This window comes from Mytilus edulis, chromosome 10, assembly GCF_963676685.1.
Source record: "Mytilus edulis chromosome 10, xbMytEdul2.2, whole genome shotgun sequence".
Lineage (NCBI taxonomy): Eukaryota > Metazoa > Mollusca > Bivalvia > Mytilida > Mytilidae > Mytilus > Mytilus edulis.
In genome coordinates, this window is record NC_092353.1 from 17290508 (window position 1) to 17314573 (window position 24066).

General features: G+C 32.0%; 2 protein-coding genes across 2 annotated transcripts; both read left to right on the forward strand.

The window, feature by feature from the left end:
- Positions 1–2909: 2909 nt before the first annotated feature.
- Positions 2910–6524, forward strand: LOC139492367 (cornifelin homolog B-like). Its single transcript, XM_071280571.1, has 3 exons — positions 2910–3189; positions 3686–3825; positions 6304–6524. Exons 1-3 carry the CDS (start codon positions 2931–2933, stop codon positions 6394–6396), a joined length of 492 nt encoding a protein of 163 aa, XP_071136672.1. The 5' UTR covers positions 2910–2930; the 3' UTR covers positions 6397–6524.
- Positions 6525–19229: 12705 nt separating this feature from the next.
- Positions 19230–23505, forward strand: LOC139492368 (placenta-specific gene 8 protein-like). The gene is made up of 3 exons (XM_071280572.1): positions 19230–19431; positions 22297–22436; positions 23364–23505. The coding sequence occupies exons 1-3, from the start codon at positions 19230–19232 to the stop codon at positions 23454–23456; spliced, it is 435 nt and encodes a 144-aa protein (XP_071136673.1). The 3' UTR covers positions 23457–23505.
- The last annotated feature ends 561 nt before the right edge of the window (positions 23506–24066 follow it).

Below are 24066 nucleotides of genomic sequence, written 5' to 3' on the forward strand. Positions count from 1 at the left end.
TTTAAAGGAGCGATAAGTTCACAAGGATCATTTCTAAATTTCCGGTCACGGTTAACGACATTTCTGTAAAAATAAGGATATGCTATTCCGTTTTAAATAAGTTTTCTACAGGTACAACTTAACTTCAAATCAAATCTTTATATCTATGGAAAAATTTAGTTAAGGTTTTAAATAATTTATGGTAACGATATCGCTGCTTTAATAATTTGCCAGTAATACATAGGATGCGCTCGTTAAAATCAAAAACGTCATAACAGACACGGCATAGCGAACAAGCTGTGAAACGTAAACACCGTGATATGGTGCCAAAAAACATCACCATCTAAAAATGGAAAATTAACAATAGGAAACGAAAAATCGTCCCTTTTGTCGTAAATTTTAGTGTGGAGTTTCCCGTTTAAACGTTATTGATGTCATTTAAGACATTCATGTATAAGCGCTAAAAGACGTGGACACGTTTCGGCGAATAAAAATTATTAGACACGTTTAGGAGTTATGAAATTGGACACGTTTGGGCAAACTTGAATATTACGGACACGTTTGGGGGGAGGGGGTAGATACGTTTGGGTGAATCGAACACGTTTGGCGGGAAGGACACGTTGGGAGTGTTACATATATGAATATCTTTTTTACCGATACGAACAATATATAATTGTATTGCATTGAAAATGCATATCCGTTTAATTTTGGTAAAGGATCGATAAGTTTACACTTTAATATCTAAACTATGGGCTGCATAAAAATGATTATGATGTGACAGGTATACCCAAACCTTTGTATCTTTCCTTTTTGAATATTTTACTCAGAGTTCAGTATTTTTTTTTTTTATTTGACTTTTTATCCACTTAAAACTGCAAGTTTTTTTTTCGTCTGTGAAGTAACTTTTTTGCTTCATTTCACTAAATCAGACACAGAGTTAAAGTCTATATTATAATTTGCTATACTTTCTAAACCAATATTACCAAAAAGTCATTAGACTTAATATAAATGACAGTATAGCTCTCTTTTTATTATCCGGAAAATTGTCTTCATTCATACAAATTTTTATCTGACATAAATCAAAGTACCTCAGTATTATTTTTCAAAAATAAAAAGAATTGATTATTTCCCCTCTTTATAATCAATATTCAATGTTATTTAATCTTCACTTGAATAAAAGATATTAGTTGATAAGAAATCCATAGAAACTGTGACGAAAAGTTTTGTGAACAAGTAAGTTTTCTATTTTGTAAGTTTTCTCGTTTAAAAAAGCTTTTTAATAAGGTACCAAGACCTTGTTGAAAAATATTCCGTATCAACTTCACAAATAATACATGATGGGCTTGAAGTATAAGTTTTAGGTACTGACGTTGTTTGTCATCTTATGTATGTGTTATAGTGTTCCTTTATTTGTCTCTATAAATTAACATCAACCTTAACTTTTTAGTCCACTTATGTTAATAACACAGGTTATACATCCCACCATTGTGTTACTGTGCTGTGGTTATATTTGTATTCTTGTCTTTCGTTTTTGTTCATGTACTTTGCCTATATGACATTTTGTTTTTCTTTTTTGACATATTTGGTTGTTGGTATAGTGATTAAGACTATAACACAATGAGAACTGCTTTGCCCCTTTTTTGTCATTTTTACCAAGTATCTATCTGTTTGTTTTGTGTACACATTGTAATGCGACCTCATACAAGTGAGAGGTCTAGCTAGCTATAAATCAAAGTAAATCCGCCACTTTCTACATTAAGATATTGCTGTATAGCAAGTCACGGGTAAGTCTCGTAAAGACGAAATACGGGTCTTGCGTACACATTTTGAATTATGGTATCTAGAAATAGTTTATTCACAACCGCAGGGTCGATGCACCTGCTCTTCCAACCGAGAGGATCACCAGCTCAATAGTCAGAACTTCATGGTCATAATTATAAATTGCCTGGTTAAAAAACATTTCGAAGTACTAAACTTAGTATTTTTTACCACAGGAATAGATTACCTGTATTTAGCAAAATGTTAAGGAATTTTAGGTCCTCAATACTCTTCAACTTTGTACTTTATTTGGCTTTTTGAGTTATTGAATAAAGCGTTACTGATGAGTCTTGGGTAGACAAAAAGCACTTCCAGCGGACAAAATTTAAATTCTGGTATCTATTACGAGTTAATATACAACCACTGGGTCGATGACACTCTTGGTGGAGATCTTTTCACCGAAGGTATAACCTAATAATGTCATAATTATAAATTAACTGTTTACAAAGTTTGAATGTCGAAATCAAGGATTTTCTACCTATGCATAGATTTCATTAGCTGAATTTTGAGAATTTCGGATCAGCAATCCTCTTAAATTTAGAACCTTTTTGCCTTTATAACCTTTATTAATTTGAACGTCACTGATGTGTTTTGTGTTGACGAAACGCTCGTCTGGCTAACATAATTTCGATCCTGGTATCTTTGAGGATTTTGATTTATATAGATATGTCTTATTTTGATTCTTTGTCATGTTTAATAATAAATACTTCATATTTTTAATAATATCCAACGACATGAGATCTAGAACTGCATGAAGATGTATTTTACTAACAGAAATTCCAATAATTAAAATTTACTACTTTCCTCAAGCTCGAGTTCATTGCACATTATATTTTTTCTCTGTTCATCTATTAAAAGAAGCAATGTAATCATAGCAAAACTTATTTCAAGGTTTTTTTTTATTTTTCTGTGTTTTAACTTTATCGTGGTGAAGTTTTCTTTGCAGGATTTGCATACTAAAAATACTTTCTGTTGAGTGTTTCGGCATGTTTTGGTTCTCGATAAAGACCATAGCAACCTCTGTATCTCTTTTTTAATTGACTTTTGCGGTTGGATTTCTACATATATGTATATTTTATTTAAAGAAATTCAGAAACGGCGGTCAGATCATCACTAGAATATTTCTGTCAAACATGGATTCTAAAAATAACCAGGTCAATCCAAATTCTCAAGACTATAATCAGCACCCAAATGCTTCAAGCTATAACCAAGCGCCATCGTCTCAGTCTATGCAAAGGTACGACCAAGTACCGCAACAACAACAACAGTCGTCAACTACTGTTGTTATTGCACAGCCACAACAGCTTCGTAACCCACTTTTACTTGTAGACAGACACGGTATCAGGGACTGGTCTACTGGAATATTTGATTGCTGTTCTGATGTCGGAAATTGTATGTAACTAAACATTAAGTTTAAACTTGATATTAAGACAATGGAAATTAAAATTAAAATGTTACATATCAAAAGCACGAATCTACCTAGTAGTACTGTTTTCCTTGCAAGACGACTTTCACTAGATTTGGCACCACAATTTTTTTTATTTTTTAATTTGATTTGACCTTCGAACATATGTTTTATTCGAGCGCTATTGATAATGAAGACTAAACATGTCTGTCGTACTATATTATCAGGATGTATTTGTGCTATATTAGAATAATGAGATACTTAGTCATTTTAAATTTTGTATATTGAATCACATAAAACCAGACATGAAATGCTAATACATTATACATCATGCATTATAATACCGATTTTAAAAATTTTTTAAGTAAAAAGTTTAAATAAGGTAAATAAAAAGTGATGTGTGATAGACATTGTCAATTTTCACATGCTTGACTGGACATGTTTTAATTATTATTGTTTTTATTTTTTGTTTTGTTATTTCAGGTTTGTTCACATTTTGTTGTTGTTCTTGTGCTATGGCATCTTTAGCATCGCGTCTTGGTGAATGTTGTTGTACTATGTGCTGTGTTCCTGCCGCACCAATAAATATGAGGACCAGAATAAGGACCATGGGTGGAATAAGAGTAAGTTTAGTTATTTCAAAACAATAAAACTGGAATTAACTTATACTGACATCAAGTTGCTAACTTTTAATTCATTTTGTCTTTGGGTGATAGGCGTATGAGAATTTATGTCATTGTTAATCATACTACATCTAATTTTTTAATATATATTATATTATATTAGATCATGTATTCTTACGATCTGACGAGAAAACATTCAAATTTCTTTTGATAAAAGTATTTTATGATACTAAGTAACATTGATAACAGACATATCTGTTTTTGGTAGTAAGTGTACTAGAAAGTTTATTTCGGATCAATATCTTTTATATTAGTTTTAACAAAACAGTCTATCGAAGTCACAAATAGTAAAAAGTTACATAATAAATGCATACTTCCTGCATGCATAATATATATAGATTTAAAATTCCAAATATGTTTAGTTAAATATGTTTAGTTATAACTTATTATCTGAGAGACTAAAATTCTGTTTACGTCATAAAATAAAGAAATGGTGAATTTTTCAAATGTAAAAACCATATCAGAGAGACGAAAGATGTCAAATAATATAAAAAGATAAAATATCTTTAGGAATAACGGTATAATGTTTTAACCATTACTTCCAAAGTGCTGCAGAAACCAAAATAACTCAGTTTGTCAAAATTACATTGACATAAAAAGTAGAAATACAAAGGAATAGGTCCGGTAAGGGCCGATTTCGGCCTCAATTTTCAAGTTCATCTAACGAAAGATTTTAGACACTTTCTAAACACTTAAGTGTCTATTTAAATTGATTCAATTAGTTAATGGGGAAGATTTTAACTTAATAAGTCATTTAAAACGCCCCGATTCAAGCTTAAATATGAAAAATCTATCAAATATGCCAAAAATCGTCACTTTTCAGATGGTTTTCGTCAAAAATGAAAGTGGCCGCATTCGTGTTCATCCTCAACCTTTATATATATTATGTATTATCATCAAATACAACTTACATTTCAATATTATGAATTAACACGAATGCGGCCACTTTCATTTCAGACGGAAACCGTCTAAAATTTAACTAAAATGCTACAATTGTGAAGATTTCAGTTATTTAACATGACTTAATGATGCTAGTACCCGATATATGTGCATTGTTTTGTCAAAAACGGCCCATATTTATGTAGCAGAAGCATTCTACTTTGCAATAAATATCTAAACGATTACATTTTCACAATTTTCTAAAACTGCTATATTTTGAGGCCAAAAAGGGGTCTTACTGAACCTACTCCTTTTATATCAATTCATGTCATTGATTACCTACAAATAAAGTTCAATAACTAAATTTGACATAAAAGACATTTTAGATTGTACGGTTGAAAATGATTTCGTAATACTATGAATTGTTACGGGTACTTTCTAGGAAAGTTAATCAGAAGCCTAGAATCAATTTCATATGAAACAAGATCTTCGTACCCTTTTAATATATTTCAAGATATTTAAGTTTAAGCTAAACAAAATACATAAAATTTGTACAACCATACATGAATGTCTCGCTACATTGAAGACCTGTTAGTGACCTTCTGCTGTTGTTTTTTCTATGGTCGGGTTGTTGTCTCTTTGACACATTCCCCATTTCCATTCTCAATTTTGTGTCTAGAAAACTATTTGATTTGTACAAAGATAATTTGTTGTGCATTGCTTTTGAATCCATCGTATATATATAATCCGAAATATATTAAATGTTAACCTCAAACCGCAAAAAGTATAGTTACACTATACAATATTTTGAACAAAGCTAAGAATCAAGTAAACAAATATACCAATATTTAGATTGATAAGAGTAATGCGCTGAAAGAAATTAATTTTGTTATGTTAATTATTTAACTGAGATATCTGCTTGTTTCTAATCAAATTTGAAGAAGAAAAAAAAATAGCATATAAAAACCAAATTCGACATTTGCAAACCAATTCTTCGTTGAGAGTTAACGACAGTCTATTTATTCCTTTTCTAATAACATGTTGGTACGACTATTTGCTTTTTGCCGTCGATAAGGAAATGCTTTAAAAAAATATACAATTTTAGTTACAATCAAAAGTGAATAATGTTTGTTATAAATAGGACATAGTTCAAGTAAAAGCAACAATAGTATAACGATGTTCAAAACGTATAAATCGATAGAAAAAAACAAATCCGGGTCACAAACCAAAACCGAGGGAAACGCATTAAATATAAGAGGAGAATGACGACACAACATTAAAATGTGACACAAACAGAAACGAACTAAGCATTAGACAAAATTCGATGAGAATAACAAATATAACATCAAAACTAAATACATGGGTTTGGGATCTTTTCTCTAATGATTGGATAGAAAAAATGGAGATATGATTCAAAAGAGATCTGACAGGTTCACCAAAATTATCGTGTGGTGTATGGTTTTATCAAAAATAGATCTTTCATGCAGTTTAACAAGTGCAGATATTACTTGATATATACTTATGTAATGTACTTTGTAGGGCGACATGTGTAATGATTGTTTGACAGTTTCGTGCTGTTATATGTGTGCAGCATGTCAAGAAGCGAGGGAACTGAAGAATATGGGATTATAAGAAATATTTTAGAAGTGTTGTTTTATAAGCAGAATACTATTGTATTACATTCAAAAATTTAAACTCGTTTATTTGTTGCTTTATTATTTAAGTCTTTACCTACATAGATGTATTTTTTGCTAAGGTTTTCTTTTTATCTAATGATCAATTTGAAATAAAATAAGATTTGTTATAATTGTCAAAAAAAATATTTACAAAACACCGAATTCCTGACAAAATCAAATATTGCACTGTATCCTCCCAAAGAACATATGGAAAACCCCCTTTATATTTTTGACTTGTTATATACATTTTCAGGTTTTTTAGCTGGCGAAAGCTCGAAACACAATTGTTGATCGTTTTCTTATATTGACAAAATTAAAAACAGACAGAAATGTACAAAATACAAATCCTGCAACTAAAAACAATGTATATATACGAAAACAACTGACACTTCAGACACACATACCAGTCAACCCGACAAGATGCCAGCCAAGAACCGTTTTTGTAGTTGATATTATATACAGTATAGTAAAAACATTTTACATACATACTCCCGATATTAATGATTAAGTAAATGAAGGCAACTAATAGTTTATCAAAGGTACCAGGATTTTAATTTAGTACGCCAGACACGCGTTTCGTCTACATACGACTCATCAGTGACGCTCATATCAAAATATCTATAACGCCAAACAAGTACAAAGTTGAAGAGCATTTAGGATCCAAAATTTCAAAAAACAATAGTTTATCGGTCATGTCAGTGTTCAAAAGTCATAAATCGATTGATAGAAAACAAACTAGGGAAACACATTAAATATCAGTCGACACAACATGCAACCTGTAGGACAACAATAAACATATTCCACCACGGACAAACACCACAGAATATTAAAAACCAGTGACGTGCTTACGTAATTGACATGCAGACTCGAACGTTATGCAATTATTTTCATAATATAAAACCTTAGACATTTTTTAATTCAAAATTGAAGTCAGTTTATAAGCTATAAAAGGCCCCATGTAATAAGATATAAATCAATATAAAAGAGAAAAATCAGCGGCCTTGTTGATGAATGAAACAATAAACGAAAGCAAATTGATAGACAACGATTAACGAAAACAAGTAAATTACAGCCTCCTAACTATAAATAGCCATATGCAGAATGTTATGAGATTAAAGATATCTGCGAGCATTCAATTTATAATAAGAAACACAAATTGTCGATATAATAATCTTACATAGTTTTTTTTACGCGAAGGTGAAACATTCGGCCAGTAATTTTACTTGAATCGACACAGTTATTGTAATAGCCCATCAAAAATACAAAGCTTATTTTTTTGTAATTCAGCTATGCGTAAATATAGTTGCTTCTAGGACCAAAACATTGTGCCAAATACCGTAAAGGCAATCTATGGAGGGGAATAGAAAAACCTAATTGTTTGAATAATCGAACCAATGAACTGAAATGAACAACGTTATAAACTTATAATATCCTAAATGAGCACGTTGCATTACACATTTGAGATCAATTTCTGTTGATATAGAGTTCAGGTATGATGATGGGAATGCTTTACGACCTTTACTGGTAGTACAGCTCGTGCACGGTCGGTAAATTACAGGTATAATGATGGAAGATTTTAACGTACTTGACTGGCTATGCAGCCCTTGCATGGTTGGTAATTTTAGGTAGACTATCTGTATACCACTATCTTTGTTTCAAAATTAATAGTACACATCAGTGTAGTTTTATGTTAAAATCTGCAAAATTTGAGAAAGCAATTTAAGTATAAATCTGTTTATTCAAATAAGAAATTGAATAATGTTAATATAAAAAAGAAGATGTGGTATTATTGCCAATGAGACAACTATCCACAAAAGACCAAAATGACACAGACATTAACAACTATAGGTCACCGTACGGCCTTCAACAATAGGCAAAGCCCATACCGCATAGTCAGCTATTAAAGGCCCCGATAAGACAATGTAAAACAATTCAAACGAGAAAACTAACGGCCTTATTTATGTAAAAAAAAAGAACGAAAAACAAATATGCAACACATAAACAAACGACAACCACTGAATTACAGGCTCCTGACTTGGGACAGGCACATACATAAATAATGTGGCGGGGTTAAACATGTTAGCGGGATTCCAACCCTCCCCTAACCTGGGACAGTGGTATAACAGTACAACATAAGAACGAACTATAAAAATCAGTTGAAAAAGGCTTAACTCATCAGATGGACAAAAATACAAGTGGACGTGGCCCGGTACTTATACATCCCGACATAAAAAGACACAATGAACAGATCTGAGAGTACTCGTAGTTATCTGACAGCTAGTTCAAAGCCACTAACAACTAATAAGAAAATCATGCAACTAAGACTAAATCTGTACACATCCACATCCAACATCCAATGGATTTAGTATAAAGACATCATACACAGCCAGAGAAAAACATGACCTTGTGCAATGCCAAGTTACAGGTATCGACAGATTGTAGATCCATGAATATGTATATACATATAACATACTAGGAATATTTAGTTAGCTTTTTTAAATTTTGCTGATAGCAAAATCAATATTCATACCAATAAAAACAATATTGATCTTATTACAGTGTTGAAAAGGTAACCTTTTAGAATAAGTTTATTTAAAGGAGCGACAAGTTTACATGGATCATTTCTAAATTTCCGGGCACGGTTAACATCATTTCCGTAAAATTTAGGATGTGCTATCCCGTTTGAAATAAGTTTTCTACAGGTGCAACCAAACTTCAAAACCAAATCTTTATATCTATGGAAAAATTTAGTAAAGGTTTTAAGTAATTTATGGTAACGATATCCCTGGTTTAATAATTTACCAGTAATACATAGGTTGTGTTCGTTAAAATCAAAAACGTCACATTAGACACGGGCATAGCGAACAAGTTGTGAAATATAAACACCGTAAGATGGTGCCAAAGGAACATCACCATCTAAAAATGGAAAATTAACAATAGGGAACGAAAAATCGTCTCTTTTGTCGTAAATTTTAGTGTGGAGTTTCCCGTTTAAAACCGAAATATTTAAATCCAAGAAAGGACAGTTATTACAGAATAAATTTGATTTATTTAAAGTAAGTTCCTTGGGGTACATTTCCGCAGCAAAATTCTTGATTATTTAACAAAAAATATCATCAAGATAACGGCAAGTGTTGTTGAATTTATCAATTAAATGCAATTTGACGGGTCTTTACTGAGTTTAGTCATGAACTGTGATTCGTAACAGTACAAAAACAAGTCTGCTATTAAAGGAGCACAATTAGTGCCCATGGGGATACCTACAACCTGTCGATAAACTTTGTTGCCGAAACGTACATTAATATTATCAAGGAGAAAATTAATAGCTTCAATCATCTCATCACACTCCCAGTAGTATATCTAGCATATTTACCTTTCTCATTAGAGAAGAAGGCTTTAAATGAGTTGCAGCAAATATATCTACATTCAGCTTTACCAAACGACCATTTTATTAAATAGGAAAACTTTTGTTTAATAAGATAGTGTGGAAGTGTAGTGTAAAGAGTAGAAAAATCAAAACTATTAACAGAATCAAAAGGACCATCGAAAGCACGTAATTTATCTAAAACATCCAAAGAATTTTTTACACTCCAAAAATGGTTTATACCACTATGTTCATATATTTTAAGATTGTTTTTCCAAATACCAAATATAAGAGTTGTTTTGTTAAAAATTGCAACTTAGCAATGTACGAAAAGACAACTCTTATAGTAACATTTTTATAAAAAAATGTGAATGAATTTTTATTTTTCTACTTGTATCAAGAACAATTTAATTTCTAAAAGCAAACTGGGAATCATATCTCTCACATTTTATTCTGATGTTATATCTGATAGATTTCCTGTATTCACAAAAAGTATTTTTTTTAAGAATAATCTATAAAAATGGTGAATTCTGCAAAACGTTTAGATTGAAAATACAGCACGTTAACCCAGATTTTTTTTAAAAATATTTTGGTGAAAAGAAGCACGGTGAAATCTTACTTTTTTTACAAAATGCACGATTTATGTTAGAGAAAACATTTAACGATTATCCACCTTAATTAAGATAGTTTGTAAGTTGCCACTAGCTGAAAACGACAGACAGTAAATGGATATAAGAAGATGTGGTATGAGTTCAAAAGAGTCAAGTCTCCATCTAAGTCACAATTTGTAGAAGAAAATCATTTAGTTTCAAATGTCTTCAACACGGAGCATGTGCTCACACCGAACAGCAAGCTGTAAAGATCCCCAAAATGATATTTGTACAACAATTCAAACGAGAAAAAAAACCCGGCCCAATCTACATAAACTAGAGGCTCTCAAGAGCCTGTATCGCTCACCTGATTCTACTTGGGTTTTTGAAATCATATAAAAAAAAACATTAAATTTGGCTAAAAGTAACAACACTTGGCCAGCACCTCATAAGGAAAGGAACATTCATGCTATGCTTGATTTCATTCAATTCAGTGGTTCTTTAGAAGTAGACTTTTTTATGCATTTCCCATAGGGTCCTATGTTAAACTATGTCCCCCGCTGGCGGCCATCTTGGATAAAGGATCGACTACAAAGTAACAACACTTGGTCAGCACCTCATAAAGAACATTCATGCTATGTTTTGTTTTATTCCATTCAGTGGTTTTCTAAAAGAAGTCATTTGTATGCATTTCCCATAGGGTCCTATGTTAAACTAAGTTCCCATGCTGGCGGCCATCTTGGATGTTGGATCATCTACAAAGTAATAACACTTGGTCAGCACCTCATAAGGAAGATTCATGCCATGTTTGGTTTCATTCCATTCAGTGGTTCTCTAAAAGAAGACATTTGGATATATTTCCCATAGGGTCCTATGTTAAACTAAGTCCCCCGCTGGCGGCCATCTTGGATGATGGATCGGCTACAAAGTAACATCACTTGGTCAACAGCTTATAAGGAACATTCATGCCATGTTTGGTTTCATTCCATTAATTGGTTCTCTAAAAGAAGACATTTGTATATATTTCCCATAGGGTCCTATGTTAAACTAAGTCCCCAGTCTGGCGGCCATCTTTGATGATGGATCGGCTACAAAGTAACAACACTTGGTCAGCATCTCATAAGGAACATTCATGCCATGTTATGTTTCATTCCATTCAGTGGTTCTCTAAAAGAAGTCATTTGTATGCATTTACCATAGGGTCCTATGTTAAATTAAGTCCCCCGCTGTCGGCCATCTTGGATGATGGATCGGCTACAAAGTAACATCACTTGGTCAACACCTTATAAGGAACATTCATGCCATGTTTGGTTTCATTCCATTAATTGGTTCTCTAAAAGAAGACATTTGTATATATTTCCCATAGGGTCCTATGTTAAACTAAGTCCCCAGTCTGGCGGCCATCTTTGATGATGGATCGGCTACAAAGTAACAACACTTGGTCAGAATCTCATAAGGAACATTCATGCCATGTTTGGTTTCATTCCATTCAGTGGTTCTCTAAAAGAAGTCATTTGTATGCATTTCCCATAGGGTCCTATGTTAAACTAAGTCCCCCGCTGTCGGCCATCTTGGATGATGGATCGGCTACAAAGTAACATCACTTGGTCAACACCTTATAAGGAACATTCATGCCATGTTTGGTTTCATTCTATTCATTGGTTCTCTAAAAGAAGACATTTGTATATATTTCCCATAGGGTCCTATGTTAAACTAAGTCCCCCGCTGGCGGCCATCTTGGATGATGGATCGGCTACAAAGTAACAACACTTGGTCATCATCTCATATGGAACATTCATGCCATGTTTGGTTTCATTCCATTTAGTGGTTCTCTAAAAGAAGTCATTTGTATGCATTTACCATAGGGTCATATGTTAAACTAAGTACCCCGCTGGCGGCCATCTTGGATGATGGATCGGCTACAAAGTAACAACATTTGGTCAGCACCTCATAAGGAAAATTCATGCCATGTTTGGTTTCATTCCATTCAGTGGTTCTCTAAAAGAAGTCATTTTTATGCATTTACCAAGGGATCCTATGTTAAACTAAGTCCCCCGCTGGCGGCCATCTTGGATGATGGATCGGCTACAAAGTAACATCACTTGGTCAACACCTTATAAAGAACATTCATGCCATGTTTGGTTTCATTCCATCTATTGGTTCTCTTAAAGAAGACATTTGTATATATTTCCCATAGGGTCTTATGTTAAACTAAGTCCCCCGCTGGCGGCCATCTTGGATGATGGATCGGCTACAAAGTAACATCGCTTGGTCAACACCTTATAAGGAACATTCATGCCATGTTTGGTTTCATTCTATTCATTGGTTCTCTTAAAGAAGACATTTGTATATATTTCCCATAGGGTCTTATGTTAAACTAAGTCCCCCGCTGGCGGCCATCTTGGATGATGGATCGGCTACAAAGTAACATCGCTTGGTCAACACCTTATAAGGAACATTCATGCCATGTTTGGTTTTATTCCATTCATTGGTTCTCTAAAAGAAGACATTTGTATATATTTCCCATAGGGTCCTATGTTAAACTAAGTCCCCCGCTGGCGGCCATCTTGGATGATGGATCGGCTACAAAGTAACAATACTTGGTCAACACCTCATAAGGAAGATTCATGCCATGTTTGGTTTCATTCTATTCAGTGGTTCTCTAAAAGAAGTCATTCGTATGCATTTACCATAGGGTCCTATGTTAAACTAAGTCCCCCGCTGGCGGCAATCTTGGATGATGGATCGGCTAAAAAGTAACAACACTTGGTTAGCACCTCATAATGAACATTCATGTCATGTTTGGTTTCAATCCATTCAGTGGTTCTCTAGAAAAAGTTCAAAATGTAAAAAGTTAACGACGACGACGACGGACGCTTCGGGCCAGGTGAGCTAAAAACGAGATGAAAATCACTATAAACCACACCAACAAAAGGGGTGAAATGTTAAAATACTTCTTAAAGACAACCTCACAACAAACAATGAGGAATGTGTCAAAAATACAACATTATGACAATAGAGCTGTAAAAAGCCTAAGGCCAACAATGGTTCTTCAACATAGTGAGAAAATGCCGCATCCTGAGGTTGGCTTCAGCTGGCACCAAAACAAAAATGGGTACTAGTTCAGCGAAAATAAACGTCATACTAAACTACAAATCATATAAATGAACCAAAATAAAAAACAAAGGTAAATTCCTGTCTTGAAACGAACGATACAATGTGCAGGGTTAACCATGTTTTATGAAACCGCAACCATGTAATCATACATTCTAGCAAATAAAGAATGAATGAACACATAGCAATACGCTACAATGAAGTGCATTCATAATTTACTATGCTAAGTAGATATAAAAAATGGTGTATGGGTGCCAATGAGACAACCCTCCATCCAAGTCACAATTTATAAGACATGCATTTGTGTTGGAGGCCGTATTTCGACATTAAATGTTTTACTTTTACAAATTGTGACTTGATTGGAGAATTGTCTCATTGGAATCCATACCACATTTTTTATAGATATTTTTATAGATATTTTAAGTAAAAACGTGTTGTTGTATTGACTTGAACATTCCTTAAAATACAGAAACCAAATGATTTGAGCGACTTACTGAAAGATAGTACAAATGCTATCGTAGATATCTTAGATAGCTAGAGTGCTAGCTACATTACTAGTTGCCAACTTTAAAGGGCTTATATCGGCACATGATTTTTTTTTTTTTTTTTTTTTGTCAAAAATAAAAATAAAACCAACAAAATTTTTGACAAAAAAAAATAAAAATTCATGTGCCGATATAAGCCCTATAAACTTCTTTGTCATACTCGGAAGTATACATTTGTTAAAGTATTTTTTCTCTCAATAATTTGGAAAACGTTCAAATTATATACGACACAATTGTCTAAGTGATCTTGACATTAACAACTGTTAATGAAACAATGGTATTTTTGTTGAATGATTAAATCATCAAGGAATTCCTTATTAAATAGAAAAAGGAAGGCATTCCATGCATCACTTTTCGGCATCTTTTCATCAATTTTGAAATAACAGAATATCTCTTATCACCATATAACGTATCTGCAAGTACAACAGGAACACAGTACTATTCCGGAGCACTCGAGTTAACCAGGGAACTTATTTGGTTCTTGTTACTCAATCTTTTTTCTCTCCCTTTTTAATATGCATGTTTTGTAATTGTTTTGTCTCTTTATAACAATTTTCGTTTTTGGCTATTTTTAATCGCATTATCAATATGTGTTTCCATCTTTTGATCTTTTTTTCATATCGATCACTAATTTAATTACAGAAGATTATGCCACGAGATTCAAACATATCACACTGTCGATAAATTTATCGAAAACGATAATATGATCGACGAAACACAACATTGAGACGACTTACGTCAGCGGTAACTAATTTCAGGAGAAACGATTAATATAAAAATGGAGCAGAAACTACAAATGGAACAGTTCAACTTTTTGCTGAAGATGCACAGAAAACAACATTGAAAAAACGACCATAAAAACAAATACATCAAACTAGATTTCGAAGGGTTGACTTTAACTTTACACTAGGATCTTAAGTTCATTAGCATGATTGTAGGTAATACCTCTCTCTCTCTCTCTCTCTCTCTCTCTCTCTCTCTCTGGGGGAAATAGTACATGAGAAGAAATGCAAACTACAGAATATCGTATCAAATTGGATTATTAATCTCCATATGCAAAAGCTGCCGGAATATTGTTGTAAGAAATTGTAAGTTACAAAATGGGACATTGAAATCATCCCTTTGTCGTAAAGGTTTTTCCTGACCTGACATTCATGGTAAACTTTTAGATTTAAGTTTAGATATGAGGTTTACCTTAGGATCGCTAATAGTTTAGTAAAAGAATCATTTGAAAGTTCAGTGGATGTCGTCATGTTTCACTTTGCCGTTATAGAATATTGTTAATCGAAAATATGTACAAATAGCTGCAAATTCCGTGGACCTTCAATTACAAACAATAAAACGTTAAAAATTTATGTTTTTCAATAATCCATATGAAGTATGCAAATGCTAATGTAGTAAAACGTATATGTTTTTGTATTACTATCTCTATTTTTCAAAAGGTTGTAGCCATCAAATGTGATTGATAAAAGCTATTTCTTTTGACATTATCAATTCGATAGATGCTCCTAGAGGGACATCAACTGTCTACCCATTTGTATCACCTGATTATATCTCTAGTTTTGAAAGTTCTCTAAAGCTAGCATTTCAAGAAAACATCGATGATGAAATCGCATTTGATTATTAAACACCAAATCATATACCAGTAAACTAAAACCTGATTGTATCCGTATAATTTTTAAATGTCTGATTTTAACCAAACTTTTGGCAATCCTTTAGTGCATATGTTGTATCTATTATTCCAATTTCAACGGGATTGATGCATTCAACAAAGTAACAAAACTTTGAACTGCTAGCATCGATATAGTTTAACCAAATACATATATAAAAAAGGAAGATGTGGTATGATTGCCAATGAGTCACTTTCTACAGGAGAACAAAATGACACAGAAATTAACAACTGTAGGTCACCGTACTGCCTTCAACAATAAGCAAAGTCAATACCGCATAGTCAGCTATAAAAGGCCCGAAATGACAATGTAAAACAATTCAAACGAGACTTTGTTTTGTTTATACCATTTTGAAATGGTTTACATTAAGAATTATTTTAAGTGAAATCGTGATATGCAGTTATAAATGTCTCACAAAATTAAGATGATAATGAACATCATTATATCTTGTTTTGCTCGTTTCTTTTTTGTTCTTTTTGGTCTAAAAATTACATTTATATACTGTCATTCATAGGTATTATTTATACCAGTTAAAGAGTTCTTGTCATTCATAGGTATTATCTATACCTGTTAAAGAGTTCTTGATCGAAATTACCTTACATTTTATTGGTTGCTTTAAAAATACGTTTGTTAAAACTTAACTTGAATATTTATATCTATATATGGATCAGAAACAGCATAATTGCGTTTAGAATATTGAGTTGTTATAGCGGGTAAGTCATTTAAAGGCTAAGTTCTTTGCATATTTTGTTTATAATGTTGGCTTGCAAATAGTTTTGGTTTTAGAAATATTTACATTGGGAAATATATGAGGATCCGTCATAAAGCATCTTACATTATTTAACTTTTAAAGAAGAAAAAAAAGTGCAACTTGTAACTCAATGTTTAAATTTGTTTTTGTAGTTGACCTGTAGTAATCAAAGTGCTACTAACGAGTCTTATGTATATTGAACGCGGTTCTAGCGTACAAAATTATATTTTTAATATCTTAATTAGTTTTTAAAGCTTTTTGTTTTTATTATCGAATACATTTTTTGCTTGTCTTTTGGAATTGAAGAATACATACTCGATTGTGATAAGTTGTTTCATTGCATACGAGTTTTGATTAAAATCCTTATTAGATGTAGCAGAAGTCATTAATGCTTGTATGCAAACGTTCTGATAATGGTTATCGGTACAACAAAATACTGATATATCGCTCATATTGATACGTATATTTAAGGATGTTTGCATGTCATGTTTTGGATTTTTTTTTATTCTTTTTTCTAAATTTATCATATTTTATTGAAATCTGTACATTTGCTAGTTTAAAACATCAAGTACCGGTACATTATCCCGGCCTCGTTAATATTAGTAAATAAACATATTTATACAGTTGTTAGTTTTTGTTAGTATTTAGCTACAATAATAATCAAGTATAACAAATGTACATGTTTTGAAAAGGTATATATATATATATAGTTTTTTTTATATTTTTCATTTTTTTCTTTTTTGCACATGAACATAATGAGTTATACACACTTGTATGCATAATAGTTTTATACACTAAACAGAAGATATATGATATATGTCATAGACACAGCTGTTTAATACATTGCAGAAAATGAATTTAATTATAATTCTAGTAATTATAATCCTGGTACTTTTGATAACTATTAAGACATAGACTCTTTTGAATATGAAATATATATACATCATATGTAGAGTCTATTTTTTTTTTTTTTTTATGAAAGTAAAGTAGTCCAGGGGGGTTCCAGCAGTTTTCTGCCCTACTAAGTAATTTATTTTTATAGAATATATTTTTTTCTATTAATAAGTTTTCTTTTAAATAATTTTTTAGTGCTATTATATTGGTTTGTTCCATAGATAGTTTGCTTCTATAAATGTAGAATTTTGTTAACAGAAGTATTAAGTTTCTTATATCATTTTTAACTGTTTTTGTTAGAATACCAAATAAAACCAAATCAATATTTAAAGTTAGTTCTATTTCTGTCTTCTCAAATATCCAAGAGTTAAGGTCTTCCCATAGTTTAAACATATAGGTCCAGAATATATGTTCTATTGTTTCAACCCCGCCGCACCCAAAACTACAAATATTTGTATCTTTAATTTTTATTTTAAGGAGAAGTTCATTCGTGCCTTTGTTTTGGAATTTTGTCAGAATTTCGAAATTATCTGGTTTTATTCATTTGAATGCCTGAACAAATTTTGCCCATGGACTCCCATTTTTATTATTATAAATCTTTTACATGTATAGTTATAAGCCATTTGTAAAAGTCTTATAAAATCTTATTCATTTTTCATATATAATATAAATTGTTTTGTGAACTTTAACCGGTCAATGATAAAGCTATAAAAATTCAAGAAAGAACATTTTCCCGCCACAATTCCAATGGCTAATATCTCGAAAACAAGCACATTGACCCCTATACTCTTTTTTGCTTTTTTTGATTCCTCAATAAATCCCCTATAAATATATACTAGTGTTATGGAAAGCTATTAACTTTGAAACTAAGCAGCGAACTTCCTTAATGCATACACTTGATGAACTTAATATCATTTTTTTTAATAGCCATCTTTAAGAATTACTTTTAACAATTTCCTGTGCGTATTGGCGTTGCAGTAGGGTTGTACAAATATAAGTGATCAGTTTCTGGATCCATTTAAGATAAAGATAGATTTTTCTATACAGTGCTAAACCAAATCTGTTATAACTAGACGCCTTTCTATCCTCAAAAGAAACGCACAAAAAAGAACGAATGCATATACGATCAACAATATATCTTTAGCAGACAGTTATAATTTAATTTACAATAAAAGTGATTTAGAAGAAAAGGGAAATTCATCTATTACTTTCATATTCTAACATATTTCGAAATAGTTATCAAAGGTACCAAGATTATAATTTAGTACGCCTTTACGCGCATTTCGTCTACATAACACTCATCATTGAAGTTCATATCAAAATATTAATAAAGCCAAACAAATATAAAGTTGAAGAGCATAGAGGATCCAAAATTCCGAACGGTTGTGCCAAATACGTCTAAGGTAATCTATGCCTGGGATAAAAAAAAATCATTAGTTTTTCGAAAAAAATTTTGTAAAGTTTTGTAAACAGAAAATTTATAAAAATGACCACATTATTGATATTCATGTCAACACCGAAGTGTTGACTCCTGGGCTGGTGATACTCTCGGGGACGTAACGTCCACCAGCAGTGGCATCGACCCAGTGCTGTAAATAGTTATCAAAGGTACCAGGATTATAATTAATTATGCCAGATGCGCGTTTCGTCTACATAAGACTCATCAGTGACGCTCATATCAAAATATTTGTAAAGTCAAACAAGTATACAGTTGAAGAGCATTGAGGATCCAAAATGCCAAATACGTCTAAGGTAATCCCTGGGATAAGAAAATCATTAGTTTTTCGAAAACTTTAAAGTTTTGTAAACAGGAAATGTATAAAAAAAATGAGAAATGATAAATTGTTAATTATTATTAGTCATGGATCCAGCAAATAACCAAATCCACCCACACAACCAGTTCAATCCTCAAGTTGGAAATCCAATACCAATGCAAAACCAAGTAACTACTATTGTCATCGCACAACCACAACAACTGAAAAATTCCCTACTTCTTGTTGACGTTCGTGGTAGCAGAGAGTGGTCTACCGGCTTGTGTGACTGTTTTTCTGACATTGGAAATTGTAAGTATAGTATAATGTTAGAGTTGTTAGAGCTACTACAGAGAGATTATTTAATTTAGTACCCCCGTCGGCAAACTAACTTAATGTAAATGCAAACTGAATTGAAGGATTTGGGTTCTGTAGTTATATCCCTTCTACCTTTTTAAGGGATGAACCATTAAACTCTAAAGCATATAATATAGTAAATTACCAAGACGTAGATGAAAGCAACAGTAGTATACCGGTGTTCTATGGTCATAGATCGAATAAGCGAAAACAAATAAGGATAACAAACCAAAACCGACTGTAACCTGACATTGGTAAAGGACAATTTAAAACAAAGGTGGGTTGAACCTGGTTTTATGGCTACCCAAAGCTCCAATATATGGTAATGTTAGACATACTGCCAAAACGATAACATTACGTGACAGGAATACAGTACAAATGAACAAACATGTTCAGGACAGAGATATACATAGATAAATAACATAATAATACATTACAACATGTTAACCACAGAATAACAGCGGCCACCTTCCATGCACAGAGCACCACAATAGAATTTTGAACTGTGCGTTACACCAATGTATCAACCCAACCAAAAAGTGACGTCAGTGGTAAATTTGGAAAGAGGTTTTGTTTGTTATTGTGTTATTTATATGTTTTCTAAACATTCCAATAATATTGATATATAATTATGTGTATTTATTTGAACTTTCTGTCGAATTTTTTTCTAAATGATAACTGTGTGAAAAGTTATTCATATGCATATCGTTTCTAAAAATCCTTTTACTGAACCAGATGATTAATTATATTAAATTGTACATACACATAGAAATTAAAAATAGAATGCCAACAAAAACGATAAGACATAACACAATATTGAAACAGACTTACGAATGACAAATCGGACACGAATGATGGGTGTATAAATACCGAGACTTGTCTTATAACAATGCGAATTCACACTCGACAAAACTGTCATATTCGGGAATAAGTCACAATTGGAACTTAGCAGAACAGACGAAGTAGATGGTAAACTAGAATATAAGATGTGAGAAAAATTCCGTTAGTTAGTTTAGACACAAACATGTCGAATATGGTCTAATTCGGGAGGTCTCGTAATTAGAAAAAAACGACGGGAAACTTAATGGAACAATTTCGTATCAACCTTGATATATGCTGTCAATATTTGTATTCTCTCAATCGATTTATGTCTGTTGAACAGCAGTATACTATTGTTGTCTTTATTTTTATGACTTTCTAGCGAAGTTGAAAAGAACGGTATTTTGTTTTGCTTGGTATTGGAGAGGTAGTTTAATGGCTGTGGTCTGCTATCCAATCAATATCATTATTTGTTTTAATACATTACGTTTAGGGTTATAAGAATCACAAAATTTTGACAAACAAGGCTTATAATCTGTTCTGCAAGATGTGTGTTTCGCCTATAAAAGACTTATCATTTGCACTCAATTTGAACAAAGTAAAATCACAAAAATACTGAACTTAGAGGAACATCAATTCGGAAAGTCCATAATCACATGGCAAAATCAAATAACAAAACGCATCAAAAACGAATGGACAAGAACTGTCATATTCCTGACTTGGTACAGGCATTTTCAAATGTAGAAATGATGGATTAAACCTGGTTTTATAGCGCTAACCCTCTCACTTTGATGGCAGTCTCATCAAATTTCGTTATATTTACATTGATGCGTTAACTAAACAGACACAATGAATAAAATAATCAAAATATGGGTACATCAGTCATCATCGTATAACAATTTTAAAATGAACAATTTAACAGAACACAAAAACATCTATCTACAAACAAATTCATCGATTTTTGTGTCTGACGTCAGAAAATTTTATACGTCACATAGATTTGTCGTTCAATGTGCATACAAACAATTTTAAAATTTAAATAGGCAATGATAGCTTATAGGGTTGAAAAATCAAAAGTATGTAAGAATAAATTTTAGAAATAGACCGAGATTGAAAATAGTCTAAAAGTTATATATATAATTTATAATAATCCACAAATAGTTAATTCCACTACGCGATTGAAGGATTTTGATGTTTATGGTTCAACGTATTTGGAAATTCATAATAGAAATATATCTGAATGACATAAAATAGAACAAAAACGGTTGGAAAGAATTTCAAATTGAAGAGGTTCAAAACTAAAATATTCCAGAAAGTTGTACAAAACACGACTCAGGCATAATATGACTAAGAGTAGAAAAGAAATAGTATTTTGAATAATTAACATAGCAATGATATTCCATGTCTACTAGTTATCAAAGGTACCAGGATTATAATTTAGTAATCCAGACGCGCGTTTCGTCTACACAAGACTCATCCGTGACGCTCATATCAAAATATTTATAAAGCCGAACAGGTACAAAGTTGAAGAGTATTTATTTAAAATTCCAAAAAGTTATGCCAAATACGTCTAAGGTAATCTATGCCTGGGATAAGAAAATCCTTGGTTTTTCGAAAAATTCAAAGTTTAGTAAACAGAAAATTTATAAAAATGACCACATTATTGATATGCATGTCAACACCGAAGTATTGACTACTGGACTGGTGATACCCTTGGGGACGAAACGTCCACCAGCAGTGGCATGGACAAAACGTCATCCAGTAGATGTATCATCCTAGTAGTTGATAAATAACTCGTGAATTTTTTTACCAATCTTATAATTTGTTACCTAGACGTGGGTTGTGACTACATAAGACTCTTTTTTATCGTATTGAAGTCAAATCAAATTTAATATTAAAGAGCCTTTAATACCGCAAATTGCGACAATTTGTGCCAAATCCTAAAAAGTAATGTCTTACTTGGTTAAAAAAAAATTAATAAGCAAATCATGTGTATTTCAGGTTTCTTTACTTGGTGTTGTTACTGTTGTGCTGTGTCGTCATTGGCGTCACGTATTGGAGAATGCTGCTGTACTACATGTTGTGTTCCTGCTGCAGAAATTAATATAAGGACCAGAATAAGGACAATGGGTGGAATACGGGTAATCTCACTGTGTTTTTCATCTTTAATAGAGTGTTTCTCTTTTGAAATTAAGGGGCTTTTATTCTACATGCACAAGTATCAACTACATGTTAAATTGGTAATGGATCCGGTAAAACCATCATACCTGGTTAGAATGGTACAAGGTAAAACCATCATACCTGGTTAGAATGGTACAAGGTAAAACCATCATACCTGGTTAGAATGGTACAAGGTAAAACCATCATACCTGGTTAGAATGGTACAAGGTAAAACCATCATACCTGGTTAGAATGGTACAAGGTAAAACCATCATACCTGGTTAGAATGGTACAAGGTAAAACCATCATACCTGGTTAGAATGGTACAAATATTCAAATCTCAACATTCGAAACCATAGGCGTTTATCTCCTGTTTTCTTAAACAATTCGTTTGCCGTAAGAACTGCTTATGTTTATCTGTGCTCCCTTTCATTTTGAATCATGAACGATGAAAACCATAGAGTTTATTTACTTTGTGTAATATATTGCAATAAAAAATTATCAAACAAAAAAAAATCAAAGAAAAGAAATGCAACATATTAGAACAAAACATTTGATTAAATCATACAGCACGCTATAATGAGTCCCGAAATAACTAGTGTAAAAAATATCAAACAGGAAAACTACAGGTCTAATCCATTAGTGAAAATAGAAAACCAAAAAATATTTAAGAACCACCCCAAAAAACGGCATCCACTCAACAACAGGCTCCTGGTTTGGTTAAGAAGCATAACAATGCATTGTGTTTAAACGTTTAGTATGCACCAAAATCACCCTAAGCTGAGAGAGCTATAGTATAACAATACAACATAAAAAAATTACACTATAAAATATCAATTTAAATGATTTCACTCGATTAAAACAACCCCAAGTATTATCATTATGATTATGATGTATAATTATTGTAGGGCGACATGTGTAACGACTGTATGACTGTTTGTTGTTGTGGTCCATGTGCAGCATGTCAAGAAGGAAGAGAACTGAAAAACATGGGAATCTAAAATAAACGTATGCCTTTAGACTATTAGGAACGGACCACTACATATACTTATTATCAACATTAAAATTCTTATTACATAGAAACTATGTAGATTAAAATTGAAGTTTTAGTCATATGATGTACCTGTTTGATTAAAAGGTTTTTAAACAAATGTTTTAATCATCGTAAATATATATGTTACTTGTCGGCAAACAATGGTAATAACTGATCCAAATATTTTATTAATCAATATGCTAACTTTCTAAAAACTGTTATATATCGGAATGAAGACTCTTTCATTGTCAGAAAAAAAAAAACATATTTTTTTTTATTAATTATCCTCCCTTATAAAGTAAACAAACAACACTGTACATATTTAAAAATTCATAACTGACATATTCATTTTTTAAATCCTGTTGTCAGTCAATATAGATCAAATAAATATGTTTATACAATTCCGTAATATAAACAGACTTGCTTAATTTTCCAATATTCCAAAGTAGTTTGTTTTATAAATATTAAATATATCAAATTGACAGCATTTATGTGATAGAAATATATGGTCCAATTTCGAGGTACTAGCTTTTGAAATGTTAATTCATTTGTGTTACAAAATGTATTTCTAAATCAAC

Bases quoted from the DNA above. Each gene is read 5' to 3' on its own strand.
- LOC139492368 (XM_071280572.1), top strand. From the start codon at position 19,230: ATGGATCCAGCAAATAACCAAATCCACCCACACAACCAGTTCAATCCT. The intron at 19,432-22,296 runs GTAAGTATAGTA...TGTGTATTTCAG, and splicing joins TTTTTCTGACATTGGAAATT to GTTTCTTTACTTGGTGTTGT. The intron at 22,437-23,363 runs GTAATCTCACTG...TAATTATTGTAG, and splicing joins GGACAATGGGTGGAATACGG to GGCGACATGTGTAACGACTG.
- LOC139492367 (XM_071280571.1), top strand. From the start codon at position 2,931: ATGGATTCTAAAAATAACCAGGTCAATCCAAATTCTCAAGACTATAAT. The intron at 3,190-3,685 runs GTATGTAACTAA...TTGTTATTTCAG, and splicing joins CTGTTCTGATGTCGGAAATT to GTTTGTTCACATTTTGTTGT. The intron at 3,826-6,303 runs GTAAGTTTAGTT...TGTACTTTGTAG, and splicing joins GGACCATGGGTGGAATAAGA to GGCGACATGTGTAATGATTG.